Source organism: Eucalyptus grandis, chromosome 2 (assembly GCF_016545825.1).
Source record: "Eucalyptus grandis isolate ANBG69807.140 chromosome 2, ASM1654582v1, whole genome shotgun sequence".
In the NCBI taxonomy this organism is placed as follows: Eukaryota; Viridiplantae; Streptophyta; class Magnoliopsida; order Myrtales; family Myrtaceae; genus Eucalyptus; species Eucalyptus grandis.
Window position 1 is genome coordinate 31,677,245 of NC_052613.1, and position 20,241 is coordinate 31,697,485.

The 20,241-nt window shown below is 37.8% G+C and overlaps 3 protein-coding genes across 11 annotated transcripts; all 3 read right to left on the reverse strand.

Moving 5' to 3' along the window:
• LOC104432344 (sugar transporter ERD6-like 5) lies at positions 1-5,167 on the reverse strand. The gene is given in 21 exon segments (XM_010044806.3): positions 1-390; positions 474-588; positions 676-702; positions 704-736; positions 834-887; positions 978-1,037; positions 1,125-1,187; positions 1,264-1,307; positions 1,390-1,474; positions 1,557-1,637; positions 1,725-1,745; positions 1,747-1,818; positions 2,027-2,091; positions 2,170-2,245; positions 2,319-2,384; positions 2,475-2,540; positions 2,679-2,738; positions 2,954-3,043; positions 3,764-3,826; positions 4,569-4,713; positions 4,854-5,167. Coding segments are annotated over 20 exon segments (1,407 nt in total). The 5' UTR covers positions 4,710-4,713; positions 4,854-5,167; the 3' UTR covers positions 1-265.
• A 2,331-nt stretch (positions 5,168-7,498) lies between these two features.
• LOC104432345 (sugar transporter ERD6-like 5) lies at positions 7,499-12,606 on the reverse strand. The gene is made up of 18 exons (XM_010044807.3): positions 12,289-12,606; positions 11,730-11,792; positions 11,254-11,343; positions 11,097-11,156; positions 10,631-10,696; positions 10,485-10,550; positions 10,318-10,393; positions 10,178-10,242; positions 9,911-10,003; positions 9,728-9,808; positions 9,556-9,640; positions 9,416-9,459; positions 9,259-9,321; positions 9,122-9,181; positions 8,971-9,024; positions 8,728-8,787; positions 8,511-8,625; positions 7,499-8,077 (listed from the first exon to the last, which is right to left on the reverse strand). The coding sequence occupies exons 1-18, from the start codon at positions 12,475-12,477 to the stop codon at positions 7,959-7,961; spliced, it is 1,449 nt and encodes a 482-aa protein (XP_010043109.2). The 5' UTR covers positions 12,478-12,606; the 3' UTR covers positions 7,499-7,958.
• A 1,326-nt stretch (positions 12,607-13,932) lies between these two features.
• LOC104432351 (sugar transporter ERD6-like 10) lies at positions 13,933-19,355 on the reverse strand. Of its 9 annotated transcripts, none has more exons than XM_039306596.1 (17): positions 19,078-19,355; positions 18,484-18,546; positions 18,080-18,169; positions 17,937-17,996; positions 16,423-16,488; positions 16,285-16,350; positions 16,128-16,203; positions 15,974-16,038; positions 15,755-15,847; positions 15,567-15,647; positions 15,385-15,469; positions 15,269-15,312; positions 15,093-15,155; positions 14,942-15,001; positions 14,788-14,841; positions 14,637-14,696; positions 13,933-14,547 (listed from the first exon to the last, which is right to left on the reverse strand). In XM_039306596.1, the coding sequence occupies exons 1-17, from the start codon at positions 19,252-19,254 to the stop codon at positions 14,392-14,394; spliced, it is 1,359 nt and encodes a 452-aa protein (XP_039162530.1). In that variant the 5' UTR covers positions 19,255-19,355; the 3' UTR covers positions 13,933-14,391. The 9 variants fall into 9 exon arrangements, with proteins under 9 accessions (XP_039162530.1, XP_039162529.1, XP_039162528.1 ...); XM_039306595.1 differs by having other exon boundaries at positions 18,080-18,205; XM_039306594.1 differs by having other exon boundaries at positions 18,080-18,216; positions 19,068-19,355.
• Between the last annotated feature and the right edge of the window lie 886 nt (positions 19,356-20,241).

Genomic DNA, 20,241 nt, shown 5'->3' on the forward strand with positions numbered 1-20,241 from the left:
TGGCAATCAACATGACAAGTCTTTATTTGATTGAGCGTGTAGAATCTAAGCAATTATGATAAAACCATGAAGAAAGACATGGATGCAACAAAAATATCTCTCATGTACACTGATCTCGATCTCATGACCCCAACTTACCTGAGAGGAACTGATCATGAACTTCACACTGATTACATGCTTTTAGACATGGTCTGCATGCGACAGGACAGGAAAATGAGAGAGCAACTAGAGACTCTCAAAGTCATCACTGGCTCGACAGTTGTCTTCATGCCGTGAGTGGGTTCATGGCCGCCTGTATTTCTTCCAACGTTCGACCTTTGGTTTCAGGCACCAGCTTTGCCACAAACAGTATAGTCAAGCCGGCTATGGCTGAAAATATGAAAAACGTTCCTGGAAGAGAAGAAGAGTATGAGAGTCCACAAAGTTGGCTAAAATTTTGCACATTGAGAGGGAAATTGAGCGAGCGAGCAAACCTGCTGTACTGAGTTCCATCAAGAAATTAAAGATGTATGTCACGATCCAGGAAGCGAACCAGTTGACCAAAGACACTAAGCTTCCAGCTGAACCCTTCATATTTATGGGAAATATCTGGAGCAGCAGACACCAATCAAAATGAGCCTCACAAGAATTCACTTGGTTTTGTAATCAAAACTGCAGTTGCTGGGATTTACTCACCTCAGACATTATAAGCCACGGTATTCCCGGCAAGGCCCAATCCGAATGACGCATTATACACCTGATTTATAAATTGAAGACATCAGCACATAACTCGATTGAATGAGTACAGATATGTATACAGTAGTTGAAAAGTATCTTTGGATGCTTGTAATTACCACTATGCCCACAAAAACCAAAGCGGGAGCAACTTGTGTCCACCAGTGAAAATCCTGTCAAGGCAAAGCTTAAGCGAGTCCAAGTAAATTCAACAGACAACTCTTACAGAGAATTTTTCAGGGTCACTTGATTACAGATCGAACCTCCAGCAGAAATGACAGTCCGGCAAGAAAGCAACCTAAGCATGTTCCGCTTGCAGATATCTGTCAAAAATCAATTGACCTCGAGTCATTACTTTCACTTCTATCATATATAGCAAGCTTAACATCAGCTTCTCGGGATCACTGTACCAGAAGCAATGGTCGTCTTCCTGACTTATCCATCAAGAGCACACCAACAATTGTCATAGGAACCTGCAGGAGAGAATAAAAAATAATGACCTCTTTTCCAGCCAAGTTATTCTATTTTATTTTCAAACAAGCCAAAGACCTGAACGACAGCCATCGTTATGGTTCCTACATTGGCAGAAAAACCTACAATCACAAGAAGATTTTGTAAGTCATCGGCTTCCATAGTATCTTCCCAAGAGATGATCCTTAAAAAGTAATCATTTACCTGCAGATTCAAAAATAGAGCTCGCATAAAAGGCAATGGCATTAGAACCGCCAAATTGTTGCAGAGCCATCAGCCCGACTCCAACCTGCAGTGTCTCAGTTAGGCTGAAATAGAAGTTAATTGACAGGTGAGAAATAACACCACTAGGAGATGCATTAATGTCTCACAAGAAGAGAGCGAGCATATGTCTTCTGAAATAAGTCCAAAATTCTACCCTCCGAGATTTGTTGAAGAGTCAGTGTGTACTCCTGCGGACCAGATAGTTAGCTTGCTTGGGATATGACGTAAATTTATCACAAACTATTTGTGTAATAAGAATGATTAAGCAAAATTACTTTGATCTCAGTTGATTCCTCCTGAAATATCTGAATTTTTCCCTCTCAGGTATCGAAGAGCTGCTTCGTACTTTCTGTCACTACCAACTTTTGCCTGCATTTAGATCAGTAAACTCAAAAATATTTTCCATAGGACATCAAAATCTTGAAAGAATCCAGCGAACTCTGCACATTTCAATACTTGTTCCACTTCTTTCAGTTTCCAAAGTTCCAAAATACTTAAAAAGCAACCAAACTATGCTTAGGTCAATTGTTTGGTGCTTATATATGTTCTTCGATTGGGTGCATGAACTTTGACTCACCAGCCATCTTGGTGACTCTGGGATGAAAAATAGACCTACAATTTGAAGCACGCATGGACCAGCACCTGCAGATGATGTCACATAAAAAGTGATTTGTTATCAGAATTATAATCATCTTAGATATGAAACTATAATGAAATTACCTATCAGAGCTAAAATACGCCAGTTGACAACAGTTCCGATGAAATATACAAGTGCTGAGCCAAGAGAGAGCATGAACTGTCGAATGGAATCGATCACACATCAAGCATCATCAAAATACCCAAACACATATTCAAACTCTCACAGTTACCTGATGAGCTGTTCCAAATCCCCCACGAAGATTTTTAGGCGTTATTTCTGAGATATACACCGGAACCTACTTCATGATGGAAAATACTATAATATAACTAAACTGAATCAGCACCAGCAAGCAAGTCCCAACTTCACATTGAAATAGCACGTTTACCACATAGGAAATAAGCCCAACTCCACATCCTACCAACAGCCTTCCAATGTCGAGCAACCAAGCACCCTACTAGCATCAGTGAAAAAACTAGTTAGTGGCATTAACACCAAGTATCTTATCGATTCCTTCAATCCATTATACATCTAGTAATGCCTCTCAACTTATGTGCATGCAATCAAAGGAAAAATGTGAGTATGCAGATACCTCTGAGAATATTATTGCAATCCATCCAGAGAGACAGAGTATGTCAGAAATCCCCATTGCCTGTCGATATTTGCAGATCACATGCACACGGTAACAATCAAATGTTTCGCCTCTTTCAGCCCCTTAGATAGCAATACTCGGACACAAGTTGAACTTAAAGAATAATGAGAACCAAAAATGAGGCCACGACCCTAGTTGAGACCGTGAGTGAATAACTAAATAAAGAGGAGTTCATTAATTATCTAGGCTCAAGAATGCATGAGAAAAAGACTTACACCTCTGCGTCCAACTAGATCTGCTAACTTTCCGCTCATTATGGCACCTAATATTGCTCCAACCGTCATAATTGAGCCAAAAACAGAGTACTGCATGAACAAAAAGGCTCCACACATAAGCATGAGATTAAGTCCAAAAACAAGAAAATAGAAATGCCCAAGAGTTTTAGACTACAACTAATAAGCACATAAAATGAACAGCTGCTTTACTGAGACAGAGCCCTAGAATTACATATTCAAAAGACCATACAGTAAATTTTAAGAATTATGAAAATACTTATTTCTGAACAATATGGTCCAAATTAAAGAGCCAGTAATATGCACTAGGAAATATCATTTAAGAGTCATAAACCTTGGTCTCTGTACCACTTTCTTTTTTTTTGGTCAGCTGTCTCTGTACCACTTGATTACCGGTGTTTTCAAATCACCCTTTGAAATGATAACATGTGCTTAAATTGCGTGGTCCAACAGACAAAAGGAATTGCTCATCCTTCAACCACTATAACATGTGCTTAAGTATCACAGACTCAATGAGTCAGTGTAAATAGGAGAATTCCACCGGATGGATTTACTGATATTAAGTTTATAAGATGATCTATTAAAGGTGAAAGTACCCTCTTACTAACTGGGGTTTTGACCGGTAAAAAATGTAATGGAGCTGCAAAATTCAGCAAAGAGATACAAAATCATATAGATAAAAAAAAATCTACGCGTCTATCCCACAAATCCCTTCCCAGCGGTGTCCACAATTAGATTTCCCATTGATTTGAGACTCAACATATCCCCACAATATCCACCATGTTTGCATACCTCAGCCAGAGAGAGACCTAAGTCATCCATGATTCCAGATTCAGCAGGTGACGAATATCCTATCTGCAATTATGACAAAGCAGAAACTACCGTCATTCAACTGATTTAACATATATATAAACATCTGGTCATGCAACATGGGTCAGAACCAGCCAATCGACATATGAACATGGCCATTTCATATGCCTTTATTATAAGTAAAGCATTCAAACACATGCCCTTACGGTTGACTGCTACTATCAACATGACACTGGTAAAAGCATTCAAAGCGATGTCTACACAACTCCTTATTCATTTCTGAAATTAGAGGAAAGCTTTTTTAGAATTGGGCATGAAAAGGATCAATAATCCCCAAGTCACAACTCAAAGATACTCCAAATGTTTTATCAAAAGGTCTGTCTTGCATTCTGCTAACAGGGACAAATCAACAAATAACATGCAATCACTTGAAAAAATGCATCCCATAATAACAGGATTAACCACATGGCCAGTGTCAATTTGCATCATGCTTTGCTAAATGTAACAGCAAGATACTTTCTGAGGCATTGGAAATGAGTGAAGCAGAATTCTTGTCGCATATCATCATTCATTACCCTGTTTATTTCCAAGGAATCGAGTACCCAATATACATTTTGCCTTCCAACCATGAGCAAACTATCTAAAGCTCAATCCCCACATGAGCACTCATAATTTCAAAGGTCAGTGCATCCAGGAAATTCAGTGATCCAAGCACAAACCACCCCACCACAGTGAAACAAAGATATCATCTTTAGATTGGTCTCCAAGTGTTAAGAGGGTCACTCACAGCTGCCCCAAACTCCAAAGAACCGCACACGGCCACCAGAGTGCTAAGCAGCAACACCCCCGTGGCAGAGCCGCCGCCGCCGCCGCCCCCTGACGAAGCTGCCGTTAAGAGCCCCTGTTCTGCACCTTCTTGTCTGTCCATGTCTTTGTTTTCCTAAAGAAACAGAGGACCCGTGAGGATTATTTAGTTTTGTCAGCGAAGTAAATTTAGTTACCAGCGACCCACGAGTGCAGCTGCTGGTCAACGCGTTCTAAAACTGATAATACTCTTGAAAATGCATCGCACCTCCTACGTTCGTCGTGGCAGGCTTGAAGAGTCGATGAACTGGTCGGTTGCAGACCCACGAGTCGCCTTTGAACGGTGCTTACACACTCGTGGGTGAGTTAGGGATGTTCGGCTGTGACGTCCTTTGTTCTTGGTCTGACGATGCTGATGAGATTTACTATGGTTGTGTCGAAAATAAAGGAATGAACTTGAGTTGCGACGCGATGAAAAGATTGATCCTTTGACAGACCACAGTCATGGCCGCCATGGATGAGAAAGAGGTATGGATCAATGGCGATGTAACAGCACAGCAGGACCAAAAATGCTCTCCGACAGGTCTCCCTGTTACTCGGAGAAGAAAAATGACAAATGTCTACGGCCCTCAAATTTTGGAGTTCTAAATCACATTTGAAAAATAATCAAGTCTTAAAACTTTTTTTAAAAAATATAATTAAATTTTAATAATGAAAGTACAATCGAGTCTAAAACTAATGAGTTGATTAGACCAATTTGATAATTTTTATAATTTAATTATACTTTTTAAAAACCTTTAATATTGGATTGCACTTTTATAATGAATTTTAAAATGTAATTGTATTTTTTTTTAAATTTTTTAAGAGCTTTGATGTGCTTTTCGTAGTATTTTATTACAAACTTTATTTTTGAAAGGATGTAAAGCATTACTATTCAATATATTAAGTAAGAATTTATGGTGTTTGACATAAAATAAGAGTCTTGTTGCGAATTTAAAAAAAAAAAAAAAAAAAAACAAACAAAGCAAAAGGAACTCAAAATTATGACTTTGCCCTTGTCTTTAATTTTTCAGCTCAGTTCACCTCCATCTTGTGGAATTCCCTTATACTACAAATTGCATCTATTCATGTGGGTACCTAACTAATTTGAGCTCGATGCATGTGAGCCCCTAAACCTTATAAATCTCGTGAGATCCTCGTCTCGATATGTATGAATCCGGTTTGTATAAGCTGGTTCATCTAAAATTTGCTACATAAATTAGCATCGATATCTTGTTAGCATCGATAGAAGGGTTAAAAAAAAAAGGTGACGTCACCTCCATTTTCACTCTCTATTATCTCGTTACCCCCAGCAAATCAACTCAAATGAAATTAGATTTGTGGGAAACTACTAAAAAGATTTTGGACAAGATATAGTCGATTACAAATTGATTTTCCCATACGATATACATGCTTATAATGGGAATCAACTCTCAACAATCCACAAGATAGCTTTCCTGAGTAGAGGTTTGAGTAATGCATGGTCTTATCTTTGAAGGTTAATCTTAATTTTAATGAACTTAGACTTCAGAAAACTTTAGGGAAATATAGTGCTACTTTTTATAAAAAATCATTCATGTCCCTAATTCACATCTAGCCATTTATTTTTCAAATCACGATGCCAACTCATTATATTGCTTGCCCGACATCTATTGTAGTCGAATCAATGATCGTGAAAATTTAAAAATAAAAAGAAATAAACTCATGGTTCAACATGTTATATTTATAATGGAAAGTGTAGCTTTGCCTCTATTTAAAACAACAAATACATTTTCTAACCAAAATAAGAAAAGAAAAAACAGAACGTTCTGTTTACAGATAATAAAATTCGAGAAAAAGAATAGCAAACGTTCTCTGCAGGTTGAGCTTCCAAACTGTGTCATTTGCCTTCCATGCCATCAAACAGAACTTCTAGGACCACATACAAATGTTGAGAAAACATTCCCTAAGTAGTTTTTATGATTGACAAAACTTAGTGATTTTGATTTAGTAATAAGTATATTCAAGTGGAAAGTCCGATGGGATAATAATCATAACCAGTGTCATGGCTTATTTTTCCTTCCTTATATATTCTATCAAACGGCTAGGAATGAGTCAAATATTCGTGCAACGGTTAATGGTGATTTATTGAATTTCCTATCATATTTATAAGGAGTTCCAAAAGAAAAGTTTTGCCATAAGCATAGGAATAACTTATTTGAGATGAAACATTTTTTCCAATTCGAAGCACTTGACTTTTGAAAACCTGAACTACTGTATGGGCGACAAAACATATAGAAAGCTTCACCTCGGCGATCCTAAACAATTAGATCTTCTCAATCAAGTTCAAGCCAATGAGTATATCAGCTGGATAATCCTCTTGGAGATATGACCAATTGATAGCTTGGATTAGGAAGAGTATAAGAGGATGTCTCGAAGCTAAAGGGTTTATCTTTTATGTTGAGAATTGAAGCTTTTAATTCCAAAGTTTAAAGAATGTTTTGTGATCTTTTACATTCATCTCTATGAGCAACCTTGCGTAACCTTTCAAAGGCCAAGAGTGTGTGAGAAGTTGTTCACACAAACTTAAGTGTCATTAGCTCAAATATTGTAACCTCTAATCAATTTTTATTCGTGGATTTCAGCCAATAAACCATAGTGCGGGAGAGTACATATAAGCTTGTAAAAGTCGAACCACTATCATCTCTAGTGTGCAATTCTTTATCCTTACTCTTTTTATTTAGTCTTGTATTGTATACTAGTAAGATTTGATCACTTCATCAGAAGTTGTTTCACTGCAATATCTGTATAAATTCATTCATTTCCACATAATCACCTATTCACCTCCCTCTTAGTTTTAACCATAACAAAAATTGCATGTACATGTACAATGGAACGGCTTCATTGTTGTGTAGATGTATTGACGTTCAAAGCACGGTGATATTATTCCAATCAAATATCGAGTCGATGCCAAATCGTAGTGATTGACGTTACACAAGACACAAGATCAGGCTAGCGATATGAGCATCAACCCGAGGGGATCAAAAATATTGCAGTACAAGTAGGTTGTTCATGTCTCCCCTGAGATCCAGGAGAAATCGACAACGAAAGTGGTTAACGTAAGCTAAAGAGCCATTTTCGAATGTACTAAAGCGAAATGGACTCTGATTATTAGATGTCGAGACCAAGTTGACAGTTCCACCGTCACATCGTCTCGCCGACCTCCTAAATGATAACCATGGAAACAAGATCGTGCCGAATGTACTTTCTCCTCTTGGCCCAGACATGTCGAGAAACTGGGTACTGCATAATTGGCGACGCATCTGCAAGAGAAATTCCGGCGTTACTTTCCTACTTAAAATGGATTCATGGTGGCCTGTATTTCTTCCAGTGTACGCCCTTTAGTTTCCGGCACCAACTTTGCTACAAATAGAACAGTCAATCCGCATATGCTCGAGAATATGAAGAACGTTCCTGAAATAAAAGAAGACAGGTCAGTGAACATTTGTTGTAGATATAATGTGTACAAGCATGAGAGATGATGTGCGTGTACAATGTGCATAAAAGAAGTTGTTTTGTACAACAAAGTTGCAGACTGACTCATTTTCTATTTACTTCTCTTTAGAGATAATAACTTTACACTTCAGGGGTTGTGATGTCTTTCACTTCACGAATGGTGCGAAGTGTTGAACATTTTGATGCAGCACATCATTCTACAACATGATGAAGAAGTGAACGCAAGATTATTTATCATGAGCTAGAAAAATACCATGAAAAATCTAAACCAAGATCATTGGACAAGGCAGTGTCTCTCCAAGATTGGAGCATAGAATATTAATTGTCAAAAGTTAAGCAATGTGCGTGAGAGAGAGAGAGAGAGAGAGAGAGAGAGAGAGGAAAAGTTTACCTGCTGAACTCCAATCCATCATGAAGTTGAAGGCATATGAGATAATCCAAGAACCTAACCAGCTCACCACCGTCACGAGGCTACCAGCCGAACCTTTCATGTTTATAGGAAATATCTAACAGCAAAAGACATTTCTCAGTCAAGATATTACTTGCCGCTGTTCTTTTTCATTTCTTGGTAGTAAAAACTTGATGCAGAAGTTAGAAAACGAAGCTACCTCTGACATTATAACCCACGGAATTCCTCCCATGCCTAGAGAGAATGATCCTGTATAAACCTGTAGGGAAGTCAAAGCCGTAATTACTCTGTTGCTTCATAACCGAAATCTGTGCTGGATGTAACTTAAAACATACAATTTGCTACAAGACTCAGGTAAATCTAAAGCATCCAATTTCACAAGTAAATATTCAAATGTTAGCACCCCGTGATAAATATATCAAGCACAGTTAATATGCAGTACCAGAACACCGACAAGAGCCAGGATTGGAGTGAAAGCCTTCCACACTTGAAGGTCCTAACATAAAGACAGATAAAATTCATGAGCCAAAATGCACATGGATTGATAAAAGCTAAATCCCAGAGAATATGATGCTCATCACTGAAAAGAATACCTGGAAGTAGAATGAGAATCCTGTCATCAAGCAACCGAGGCATGTTCCTGCTGCCGAAACCTGTCAAAGTTGGTCAACCTCAGCATCAACACTTCGACTTGACAAAATGGTAGATTAAAAGGCACTTCAGTGCTTACCAACAAAAGTGGCCTTCGGCCAGATTTATCCATCAAGAGCACACCCAATGCCGTCATTGGAATCTGCACATGTGAAATTAATCTCCACCCTCTAAAGGGAAAAGAAATTGCCGAGTCAACGGCCAAAACAGGACTGAGAGAAGCAAGAGGGAGGAACCTGAACGACAACCATCGCTATAGTCCCAACACTACCAGAGAAGCCTATCAAATGACCATAATCGGTGAATAAACAAATCCATTTCTTGCTTTTGTTTGTCAAATCAAAGATAGCTTTACAAAATAAAAAATCAGATGTACCAGCTGATATGAATATGAAACTAGCATAGAAAGCAATTCCATTCACCCCTCCAAATTGCTGCAGTACCATTAACCCTACTCCAACCTACATCTCAAAGTTATTATCAATTTTCACACTCGTCCCTCTAAAAATAGTGGAGCTGCAAGATTTAAACTAACGTAGAATACTGACAATAAGCGAGTAGGCATATTTCCTCTGAAACAAATCTAATATCCTGGCTTCTGAAAGCCGTTGAAGGGTTTCAGTGTATTCCTGCAAAATAGTACAACCCATATCAGCATCTATTACCTGCAAGGAAAAATGTATAAGGATTCCATGCCAGAGAGCTGTTTAACAAGAAAGTAAAAGAGCTACCCAAATCTCAGCTGCTTCCTGAGAGATATCAGCATTCTTCCCCCTCAAGCGAAGCAAGGCAGCTTCACACTCTTTATTCCGACCTGTCTTTGCCTGAACAACATCAATGTGTTAAATTTTGATTTTTTTGGGACACTTTAATTGCGGTGTTGAATTCATCTCCTTAATCATTGACAAATGTGAAAAGTTCATTTTTTATTTTTTTAATTTCCCGCGGGTCTTCTAGAAGGAAGGCCATTGAAGAGAAAATCTTTCAGCATGACTCACCAGCCATCGAGGAGATTCCGGAATGAAAGCCAGACCGATGACCTGTACAAGACATGGAATAATGCCTGAAATAAAATCAATAGCAAATTGTAACACCATTTGGATGAGATTAATACAGCATCACCAAGTTACAAACTCACCTATGAGAGCCAATGCTCGCCAAGAAACGAATGCTCCGATAAGGTAAGTCATTGACACACCACAACAGATCATTAACTGTTGAAATTGAGATGGTCACGGATGAGTTAGGTACAGGAGCGATAAGAGTGAAAAGATGTAGTTATATTTATAAGTGATTTTGCATTACCTGATGTACTGTTGTAAATCCTCCACGAAGGTCTTTCGGTGTAATTTCTGCTATATATACAGGGACCTGTTTAATCAAGTGAGAGAGATTAACAATTACAATAAGAAAGGAAGTTCTGTTGAATTTTAACTTTCGACAACAGTTACCACGTATGAGAGGAGCCCCATTCCACATCCTACCAGCCACCTCCCAACATCAAGCCACAAAGAAATCTTTCAAGAATAATTGAGCAAATTAGTATAAAGTCATAAGAAAAACGAAAATGCACTTGCTTTTTTAAGATGATTTTTGGCATGGGAGATGCATCTCTACTTAGTAATTGGCATTAAAACATCAGTAGGTTCCCTAATTATCATGAAGCAAATTCAAAAATGGAAAATGGTACTCACTGGCAAACTTCATTTTCTCGGTGCAGGCATTTGAACTTATGATAAACAAAGCACATCCACAAAAATTAAAAAAAAAATGTTCAAATGCGCAACATGTACTATTTGCACGCAAACTGATGTGCTTTTTGCATAAAAGCTGATTAGATGAGGTAAATTTCAAAGATAGAGAGCTCAAAAGTAAGTGAATCTGAGTATACTTGAAATGAAAATAAGATGAACGAACCTTCGATAATGCTATAGCTATCCAACCTGTTATGCATAATATCTCTGAAAGTCCCATTGTCTGCTTCACCAAAACTAAGAAGTTGAGGGAAACTGGATTTCGCTGAAAAAGACGATGTCATATGACAAAACCATATGGGACAGGGGGAGATACTTACACCTCTTCGACCTATGTAATCTGCGATTCTCCCACTGATTGCTGCTCCCATCATAGCTCCAATTGTCAATATTGAGCCAAAAAGCGAGTACTGCAGAGTGACGACCAGAGAGAAATATATATTCAGAAGACAATGCAGATTGCGGACACCAAATCTTTGAACCTAAACATATTTTCTCATATCACAATTTTGTTAATTAAGTTGAAAAGCATTTTCCCACATAAATCAATTTCGTTTCCTCCAACCTTCTAAGTTGTCTACCTAATGATGAAATTTATACGCTAGATGACCACCATGGCGTAGATATGCCAAATTGTAAAATGTGGGGCATGAACAATAACATAATGCAAGGCAGGTATCCAACCATTAGATGTGCATTTATTTGCACGTGATATAATAGTAAAATGAATGGCAATTGCTTTACTAAAAGAAGAACAAAGACAAGTGATGAACAGCACGCTGCAACGTCCTACTACCTCTGCAGAAGTGAGGCCCAAATCATCCATGATTCCAGACTGAACAGGTGATGAGTATCCCACCTTCAATCAGAATCAAAAGCATCAGTTCTTGTGAACCAAGTGATCTAATTGTGAATCATACTCAAACAGTGTCTCCAAGTTCTCCCAAATCCTAGTGAATAAAAAATTATGTAAGAGTAATTTGAATTGTCAAATCTCTGAATAGTCCTTCCTCATGTCAGTTTGCCAGTAACATAGACAGATCCCTCTCGTGGATCGTGCAACACTATCATTTTCTCCCCTGAATCAACATGTAAAGCTTAAGCAAAATGCAACACGACCTTGACTTACATCACAAAAATTCTATGATAAAGCCATATCAATCAAAACCATCGTGTGGTAAACAACTTTTATTATATAAACCGCCAAAACCATATTTAGAATACACATGGTACAACAAAATCTGAACGAAGAGTTTGCAATGATATAAACCCGAGAAGGCAGCCATATGATCAAGAACTCAAATTAAAAAAGTCAGACCCAGGTAAAAGAAAAGATTGTTTTTGCAAATACTCACGGCAGAACCGAACACATATGAACCGCAGACAGCGACCAAAGTGGTGAGAACAAGAAGAGGCGTGGCTGAAGCAGAAGATGAAGAGGAAGATCCACCATCCCCTCCATCAGGACCGATGATGGTTCTCTTCACAAGCAGAGGAGTTCTTGATGGCTCTGCTGCTTTTGACTCTGAACTCTCTCTGTTCATTCTGTTTTTCCTTTCTTGAAAGACCAAGAACTGGAGTGATGAGACTGAAGGTGAGGGTGGCCACTGAAATCTCTGGGAGAAGAGAGAGAGTATGTGGAGCGGAGTAATGAAGACACGGACAAAAGAGTGAGGACTTCCTGCGAAACCGGGCCAAGTGACTCAAGGCAATTGCGAGGTGGGAAGCCTGTCGTGCAAGCAGTTTGTCGTTTTCCATGTCTGCTCTTATGTCAGTGCCGACGAATTCTTTTATAGGACATTGTCCACCTAGACCACATGATCATAAACGTACTAATCGTGTGATTTTTACTATTTTTTAGTAATTTTATGCTAATGAGTAACGATGTGCATGACATACAAATATCGTCAAATAATTAAAAGGATATACAATGTTTTCCATAATTTCTTGAAATTTAAATAATTTTGCTTCTTTCACAAATTTTGGAAGGAAAATTGAAAGGTAAAAGTCAAAAGTAGAAGTTTTCCAAACAGGTTTTGATTTGGCATGGACTACAGGACTTTTGAGAAATTACACAAAAGATATGGTATTGTTGCCTCTATTCCATTTTCCATCTTTTTAACTTTATTTGGTGAGAAATGTGGCTACTCAAGTAATCTTCAATCACGATGTCAGAATTGAATTGATGCTACCATGAGAATGGAGAATGCTAGGAAAATGGACACTATTAATGTTATAATCTTCATATAATGCTCACTTGAATATCTTAACTTTTTTTTATTACTTAAGTGCTGACCAAAAAAAAAAAAAAAAAAAAGTGCTATAATGTTACTCAAGTGATTGCCTTTAACTTTTTCCTGCGCTCACTTGAGTACCATAATTATTTTTTTTCAATTAATTGAGTGTCTTATAATTTTTCAATCAATTACTTAAACGTAAAAAATTCTTGAAAATGTTGACCACTAGTAACATGCCATGTCCAATTTCCAGTACTTGTGTAAATGTTTTTAAAAATTTTGGTACTCAAATGATCAATTAAAAGTTATATAATTCAAATGATTGTCATACAAAAATTTTGGCATTTGTTATGTCTTTGTCCCGAAAATGCCGCATAATATTTATGATGCTTTGGTATTCACATCAACTATAATTTTGTGATAAGATTTATTTTTATTTTTATATGATTAAGTTGAATTCTTTATGGCTTCCTCCTTTGTTTATTGAAGGGCAGCTTTATGATTCCCTCGAGTCTAGTACGAACTGGAGTGTGACAGAATTTAAGAACTTTGGTTTGTGGTAAAAGAACGCATAAGGACAGGTACTCTACAAAACACTACTGACTAAATCAATTTAGATGATAACAAATACCACTTATCTTTTGTGGTCTTGGGTTTAAGCCTTATTGGGAGGGAGCGCACTTTACAAGTAAAATCCTGAATGCACTAGGGCGACGTGTGAGAGTGCATGATTCGGACTGCCTAAGAAGGTGGACTTGTCCAGATCAATCAAAGTTGGCCAGCACCATCTGACGGTTAAATATAAATAAAAACTTGACTAGTGCTCTGTAAAAATCATCACCCAGCAAAAGGACAAGAATTCACAATGCTTTTGCTCTTCCATTTCACGTTACAGCTCATTCTTTGCAACGATCAGGAACAAACGTTGATCCCACAATGTTCTTTTGACATCCCAGCAGGCATAATACAAATAGAAGATCCGTGAATTTAAGTCACCGCAGAAAAATGAGCAAGCGATGCTTGCAGTTCTTCCAGGGCTCGCCCTTTGGTCTCCGGCACTAACGTCACAGTAAACAGGATTGCGAAACCACAAATGCCAGCGAATATGAAAAATGTTTCTGGAAAAAGCACAGCCAAGATGCAAAAAAAATGACTATTGGATAATGCTCCCAATATATCCAAGGGCACATTCACATGCGCTTAAGCTCCAAAATACTGAGATCATACTGTGTAAAGGAAGTCAACGGAGACAGCAAGCATACCAGGTGCGCTCCATTCAAACATGAAGTTGAAACTGTAGCTCACAATCCAGGAACAGGACCAGTGGGTAAAGATCACCATGCTTCCTGCTCTCCCTCTTACATTTACTGGGAATATCTACGTAAGGTGGAATCACAGCAGTCACTGGCCTTTGATTTTAGTCTTTGTCATCATAAAATTCAATAAAAGTTATTATGGATTCGCACCTCAGACATTAGAACCCATGGCAGTCCTTGCATGCCAAGTGACAGAGATATAAAATATGCCTGATTGCATTACTTAGTCTATCAGCAACTTCATCAAAACTCACCACACAGTTATAGACTAGCTTCGCTAAGCTCTGGTATAATGATTTACCAATATAGCTAGGAAAACCAAAATTGGAGTGACATCCTTGAAATTGTGCAGATCCTGTAGACAAGGGGCAAGGACATGAATGAACAAAAAGCAGGTCAAATTCTTAAAGAACCCCAAGTGTGCTAGTGGTTGATTTAGTTATAGTATAGCTAACCTGCATGTAAAATGAAAATCCTAGGATTAAACAGCTTAAGCACATTCCAGCAGAAGAAACCTGCAAATCGAGAACAACCTCAAGCTCAATTTCAGCTTTCTGATGAATGATTCTTTTAGGAACCAAAAGAGAACGAGTTTCTTTTCCTAACCATCAAAAGCGGTCGCCGTCCAGCTTTATCAGTCAAGAATACAGTAATTGCAAGTGCTGGCATCTACAAATCATGTCAAACTATTTGTAAAAGCAACATGCAGAAGTCAAATTTCATGACAATATTCCATAATTGAGTATCTAAAAAACTCTCCTGAAGACAGAAAAACGGCTTACTGTGACAATAGCCACGCTCCTGGTGCCAATGCTAGTTGAAAAATCTGTCATGGAAAAAATTTTGTCATAATTATTTCCTCACACTTCCTGAAGTAGTAGAGAAGCATTTATTTTACCAGCTGATTCAAAAATGGTGCTTGCATAGTACGAGAAAGCACTAGCTCCACCAAACTGCTGAAGCAGCATCAGTCCAAGTCCTATCTAAGATTTAGAATGATTCGAAAATGAAGTCCTCACTAGACAGCATGGCATATAGATGTGTGCATAAATGTTTATATGTAGTTGAAGAGAAGCTCACTGTGAGTGCATGAGCATATCTTTGTTGAAACACATCTAGAAATCTTGAGTGAGATTGCCTTTCAAAGGTTTCTGTGTAGACCTGTGGGATTCACATAAGCTGAGAATGTGAAGTCCTAGAATTCATCGGTCCTTGAGGGAAAAAATCAGCTTTTCCTCAGAAAATTGTGAAGGGAATGAGAATTTTACTCTGATCTCAGCCGCTTCCTGGGAAATATCAGTGCTTTTGCCTCTGAGTCTCTGTAAGGCAGCTTCAAACTCCTGTTTTCGACCCACTTTTGCCTGTAAAATCATTCACATAAGATTGCATAGTTCTTGGAAGCTTAGTAGTACAACTTTAAATTTAATTTTCTCACATATCAAATTGTCACTTGTACACAACTAATGGAAAATCCTGAAGGAACTTACCAACCATCTAGGAGACTCTGGTATGAAGTATAAACTGAAAATTTGTATTACGCCAGGAATTCCACCTGAAACATAAAATGCAAGAGGCGACCTTTTATTTTATTTTCTCAACTCTTTTTTTAGGAATAACTGTAAATAGAGTCCCAGACACTACCAATCAAAGCCAAGGCGCGCCAGGAAACAATAGTTCCAACAAAGTATGTCATTGAAAAGCCACAGGCTTGCACGAACTGCAACTCAAGAAGAATAGACCAAAAGGTGATGTATTTGCAACATAAAGCAATATCAAAATGTTCCAATTTTATTCTTACCGAATTGAATGAAGCAAATGCTCCCCGAACATTTTTAGGTGTTATTTCTGCGATGTATACATGTACCTGATGGGAGAAGAGAGGTGATGATCATCGTGGTTCCCATAAGTGTAACAGAAAGTCCAAAGTGCATATTACCACATAGCCTGTGACTCCAATGCCAAATCCTATTAATGCTCTTCCAGCATCCAGCCACCAAGCATTCTGCAAGTGTACAGTTAAGAGATAATGAAAAATATTGCAGCTAGTTAAATTCTGATGGAACTTCTCCAAGACTAGCAAGTAGTGCTGCTTGCGTTCTGCCTACCAGACAGCGGAGGATTTGGACCCACGAGATGGTAAAGGGGAGAACTAGTATTGGGTGTGGAAATGTGATGTGACCTCTAGAATCAAATTATTTGGTTGCTTCTTCATAACAGTACTGCCACAAGGCATCTGCTTGTTCACAGAGGCATGAATGACGAGTGTGTCCCTTATGTGATACTCAAGGGAGACAATAATTCATTTGCCAAGAGATTTTCCATTTTTGCTCAGAAACTTTGGGATGACATTGGACTTCCTCCTTCTATGGTTGGAAGCTACAAAAATCCTTAAGGGAGTGGATTAGGGATGTGATAACTAAAACTTGGTACCTTAGGCCTAGGATCTGTTGTTGTGCTTTCTCTTAATAGGATTGTGGGTTCTTTGCATATAGGAATGCTGTTGCTTTTTCAATCACTATTCTAAACTAACTTGGCATCTTTTTGTTTAGATAAAGCAGGGAACATCTGCTGCATTTACAAAGATTAAACAATGCTGAAAGAAGTCCAGATCAGGATCAAAATGGGAAATTTCAGAAGCTGGCTCAAATTGAATTTTGATGGAGCGGTGGTGGAGAGTACAGGAGTTGCTGGAGTTGGGGGCATAATAACAGAAGATCAAGGAGAATGGGTGAAGGGTTATACCCATCGTTTGGGAAAGACTTCTGCATTTGCTGTGGAAGTGTGGGCTATCAAGGGGGAGAAACTATTGCTTTAGATTCAAATATAATATGTCTAGAGATTGAATCTGATGCCAGTCATCTGATATATGCCTCGCAAAATACCAGTGTTGACATCCATAACTTGAACTCGAATTTGAATGAATGCAGGGACTTGTTAGGTGAATTGCAGCAGGTGAGGATTAAGCATGAAATCAGGGAACCAAATCAGTGTGCAGACAAGCTAGCAAAGATTGGATCAATGGCATCTTATGATATATTTACTTTCAATTGTATTCCTTCTGAATGAGAAACTTTGGTTGTATCGGATAAGCAAAGAGCAATATGCTTGGAGACTCAGACTAGAAGTTCGCCTTGATTTGTACTTTTGCATTTGGAGTATTTATATAAGTATTTTCCACTGAAAAAGAAAAGCACCCATTGAAAGTGATGTCAAGAAACTTAAAATTTGTAATTTGTCTAGCCAACTTAAACATTCTTCCATAGTAATATGAGAACACGATCATGTAAACGAACAACAGATGGAAATCAATATCTTCCCTGACCACACCGAACTGGAAGTTACCAGTAAATTCTCTTTAGAGCATTTCCTATTCTGTTCACTAAGTTCAAATTTCACATGTGCTGGCCACTTATGAGGAGAACTTGGAGAGCCGAGAGAAAGGGAAGGAACCTTGGTAAGTGCTATAGAAAGCCATCCAGCTGTGCAAAGTATTTGAGAGAGCCACATTGTCTGCATCACAAGATACAACAAGAGAAATTTGGTCCAACGCAATTGTGAAATTTTAGAAAGTCAATAGCTCATGAAGTACTTACACGCTTTCGACCAATCATATCTGTAATAGTTCCATTCAGTAAAGATGCTGTTACTCCTCCAATTGTCAGCATCGAACCAAAAAGTGAATACTGCAGCATAATGGGGGAATGATTGATACAGAGAACCTGAACCGTAACTGACCACTTACTGTCAGCAGTCCTTAACACAAGATATGTTTTTAGTGCTTATCAATTAAGATAAAGAGTTAAATGCTATATTATATGTTAAGGAACAATGTATGTAGAAAATCAGGATTATAATTGGAAGATTAGAGTTTAGATGATAGTTAAATCAATTAAAACTGTGCAGCAATCATCCCATCCTGATCCTATTCCAGCAATTAGCTGAATACATCAGACCCATTTGACAGATTCTTCATTTGTGAGGAGTAAGGTAGACTAACCGCCGCTACAGAAAGTCCCAGATCTTCCTTTATGCCTGACATAGCTGGTGACGAATAACCCACCTGCGCAGTAAATTGCTCGCCATTGTCAATGTGACTTTGTGACTGCGAGTAACCTCGTGAGGAAAAACAGCCTCAATTGAGGCAGCACAATATGGTCAGCCCAAACACTGGCTCCTAATTTCATGCTTTCTTTTCTCTCTTTCCCTTTTCTCCTGATAATGCAACGGAGCTCGAATACTTGATCACTTCCCCAGTGGTTGTAACAGTCCCAATCTTATGCGAACATATTATTACAAGAACACAAAATACCTATTAATAATTCCTGTGGATGCTATTTTTTCAGGGACAGGCCATATGATGCAGAACCTGCTAACCAAGTTAATTGTATATTCTTGAGGCTACTAGATATTCATGAATTGGAAAGAACTGGTGAGTATGACCTTTCCTTAAACTGCAGTCCAATAGAAAGCATCTTGGTAACGATGAACAGAAAAACATCACAGAGAAAACAAAGACTCCATAAAGACAAAGTGGATGGCTCATAAATTGCTTTGGAATGCATAGCGTGGTTGGTGCAGCACCAATACTCACAGCGCAGCCAGTTGTAATAGCCCCGCAAACAGCGACCAGTGTGCTAAAAACGAGAAGAGCCGTGACAGAAGAATCACTGGAAGATGCGGAGTCACCTTGATTGCCACAATTAGAGACTTCTTTGAGAAGCAGAGAGCTTGTTGAGAGCCCATCTTCTTCTGGGCTCTCTCCCTCCATGTCTCTTTATTTCTGATGAGCAAGAATTGCAAGGAATGGAGGTGACAAGAACGAATCTTCTATGCATATAAAGGACTTAAACCAATGGACTTTCGGCTGTGTGAAACTATGACAAAGACTCACCAGAAAGTTTCTGGTTCAATGCTATATGATTACTGCACGTTCAACTTATTAGTTTTTTTAAGTTTTTCCTATTAAATTATACCTCAAATTTAGATAGGAACTCGACCCGATTGCATGAGAAAAAGATTTAAATAATTTTTTTTTGAATGACATATATAGAGAGACTATCTTATATTTATATATATGTACATTCAAATCTTCCGTGGACTTGCCTACACGTGATGTGTGAGTCTTCAAGTGTGAATGATAATTCTTTTGTTTCAAAATTAATTTTTCTATTTTTATTATCTGAATTTTTTCAAAAATACATGTTTAATAATGATATAAAATTTATGTTTGAAATATAAATTTGTTTGAAACACAAAATTTCTTGCTCTCATGTGGTGATGGGAGACAGCTAACAAGTGGTTGATTGGTGAGTAACCAACAACAGCGGCTGGGGGACTGGTGGCGGTCGACAGACGGTGATGATAATGAGTGATAATAAAAGTTTTTATTTCTTAATTTTATTCTAGAAATAAAATAAAATAAAAAAAGAAAAAAAGTTTTATTTTAATTTCTATACCAAACTTATTTTTAGAGTAAAATTTTATTTTATAAATAGAAAAATAAAATTATATTATTAAATAAATTTATATTCTAAATCTATTTTTAGGAACAAAAAAATAAAAAATAGAGAAACAGAATAATTATTATACACACCTAAAGTGATTAGAGAAAAGGAGAAGAAATAAAAGTAAGGGTTTTGCTTCTGTTGGGTTTCCTTTCCTGTTGGAGGCAAATGGTGGGCTTTACTTTAATGAAAATTTCTCATTTATTTCTCAAATAATTTCATGTTAATTTAATTGTAAAATCCTGTCCATT

What these genes read in the sequence shown, in the direction of transcription:
- LOC104432345 (XM_010044807.3), bottom strand. Translation starts at nt 12,477, where the DNA reads ATGAACAGAGAGAGTTCAGAGTCAAAAGCAGCAGAGCCATCAAGAACT. An exon ending in GCCGAAGGCCACTTTTGTTG is followed by an intron (nt 9,182 to 9,258) that starts GTAAGCACTGAA and finishes CAACTTTGACAG; the next exon opens with GTTTCGGCAGCAGGAACATG. An exon ending in TGGCTCTTGTCGGTGTTCTG is followed by an intron (nt 8,788 to 8,970) that starts GTACTGCATATT and finishes ACTTCCCTACAG; the next exon opens with GTTTATACAGGATCATTCTC.
- LOC104432351 (XM_039306594.1), bottom strand. Translation starts at nt 19,254, where the DNA reads ATGGAGGGAGAGAGCCCAGAAGAAGATGGGCTCTCAACAAGCTCTCTG. An exon ending in CATTTGCTTCATTCAATTCG is followed by an intron (nt 16,204 to 16,284) that starts GTAAGAATAAAA and finishes CTTGAGTTGCAG; the next exon opens with TTCGTGCAAGCCTGTGGCTT. An exon ending in GCGCGCCTTGGCTTTGATTG is followed by an intron (nt 16,039 to 16,127) that starts GTAGTGTCTGGG and finishes TTTATGTTTCAG; the next exon opens with GTGGAATTCCTGGCGTAATA.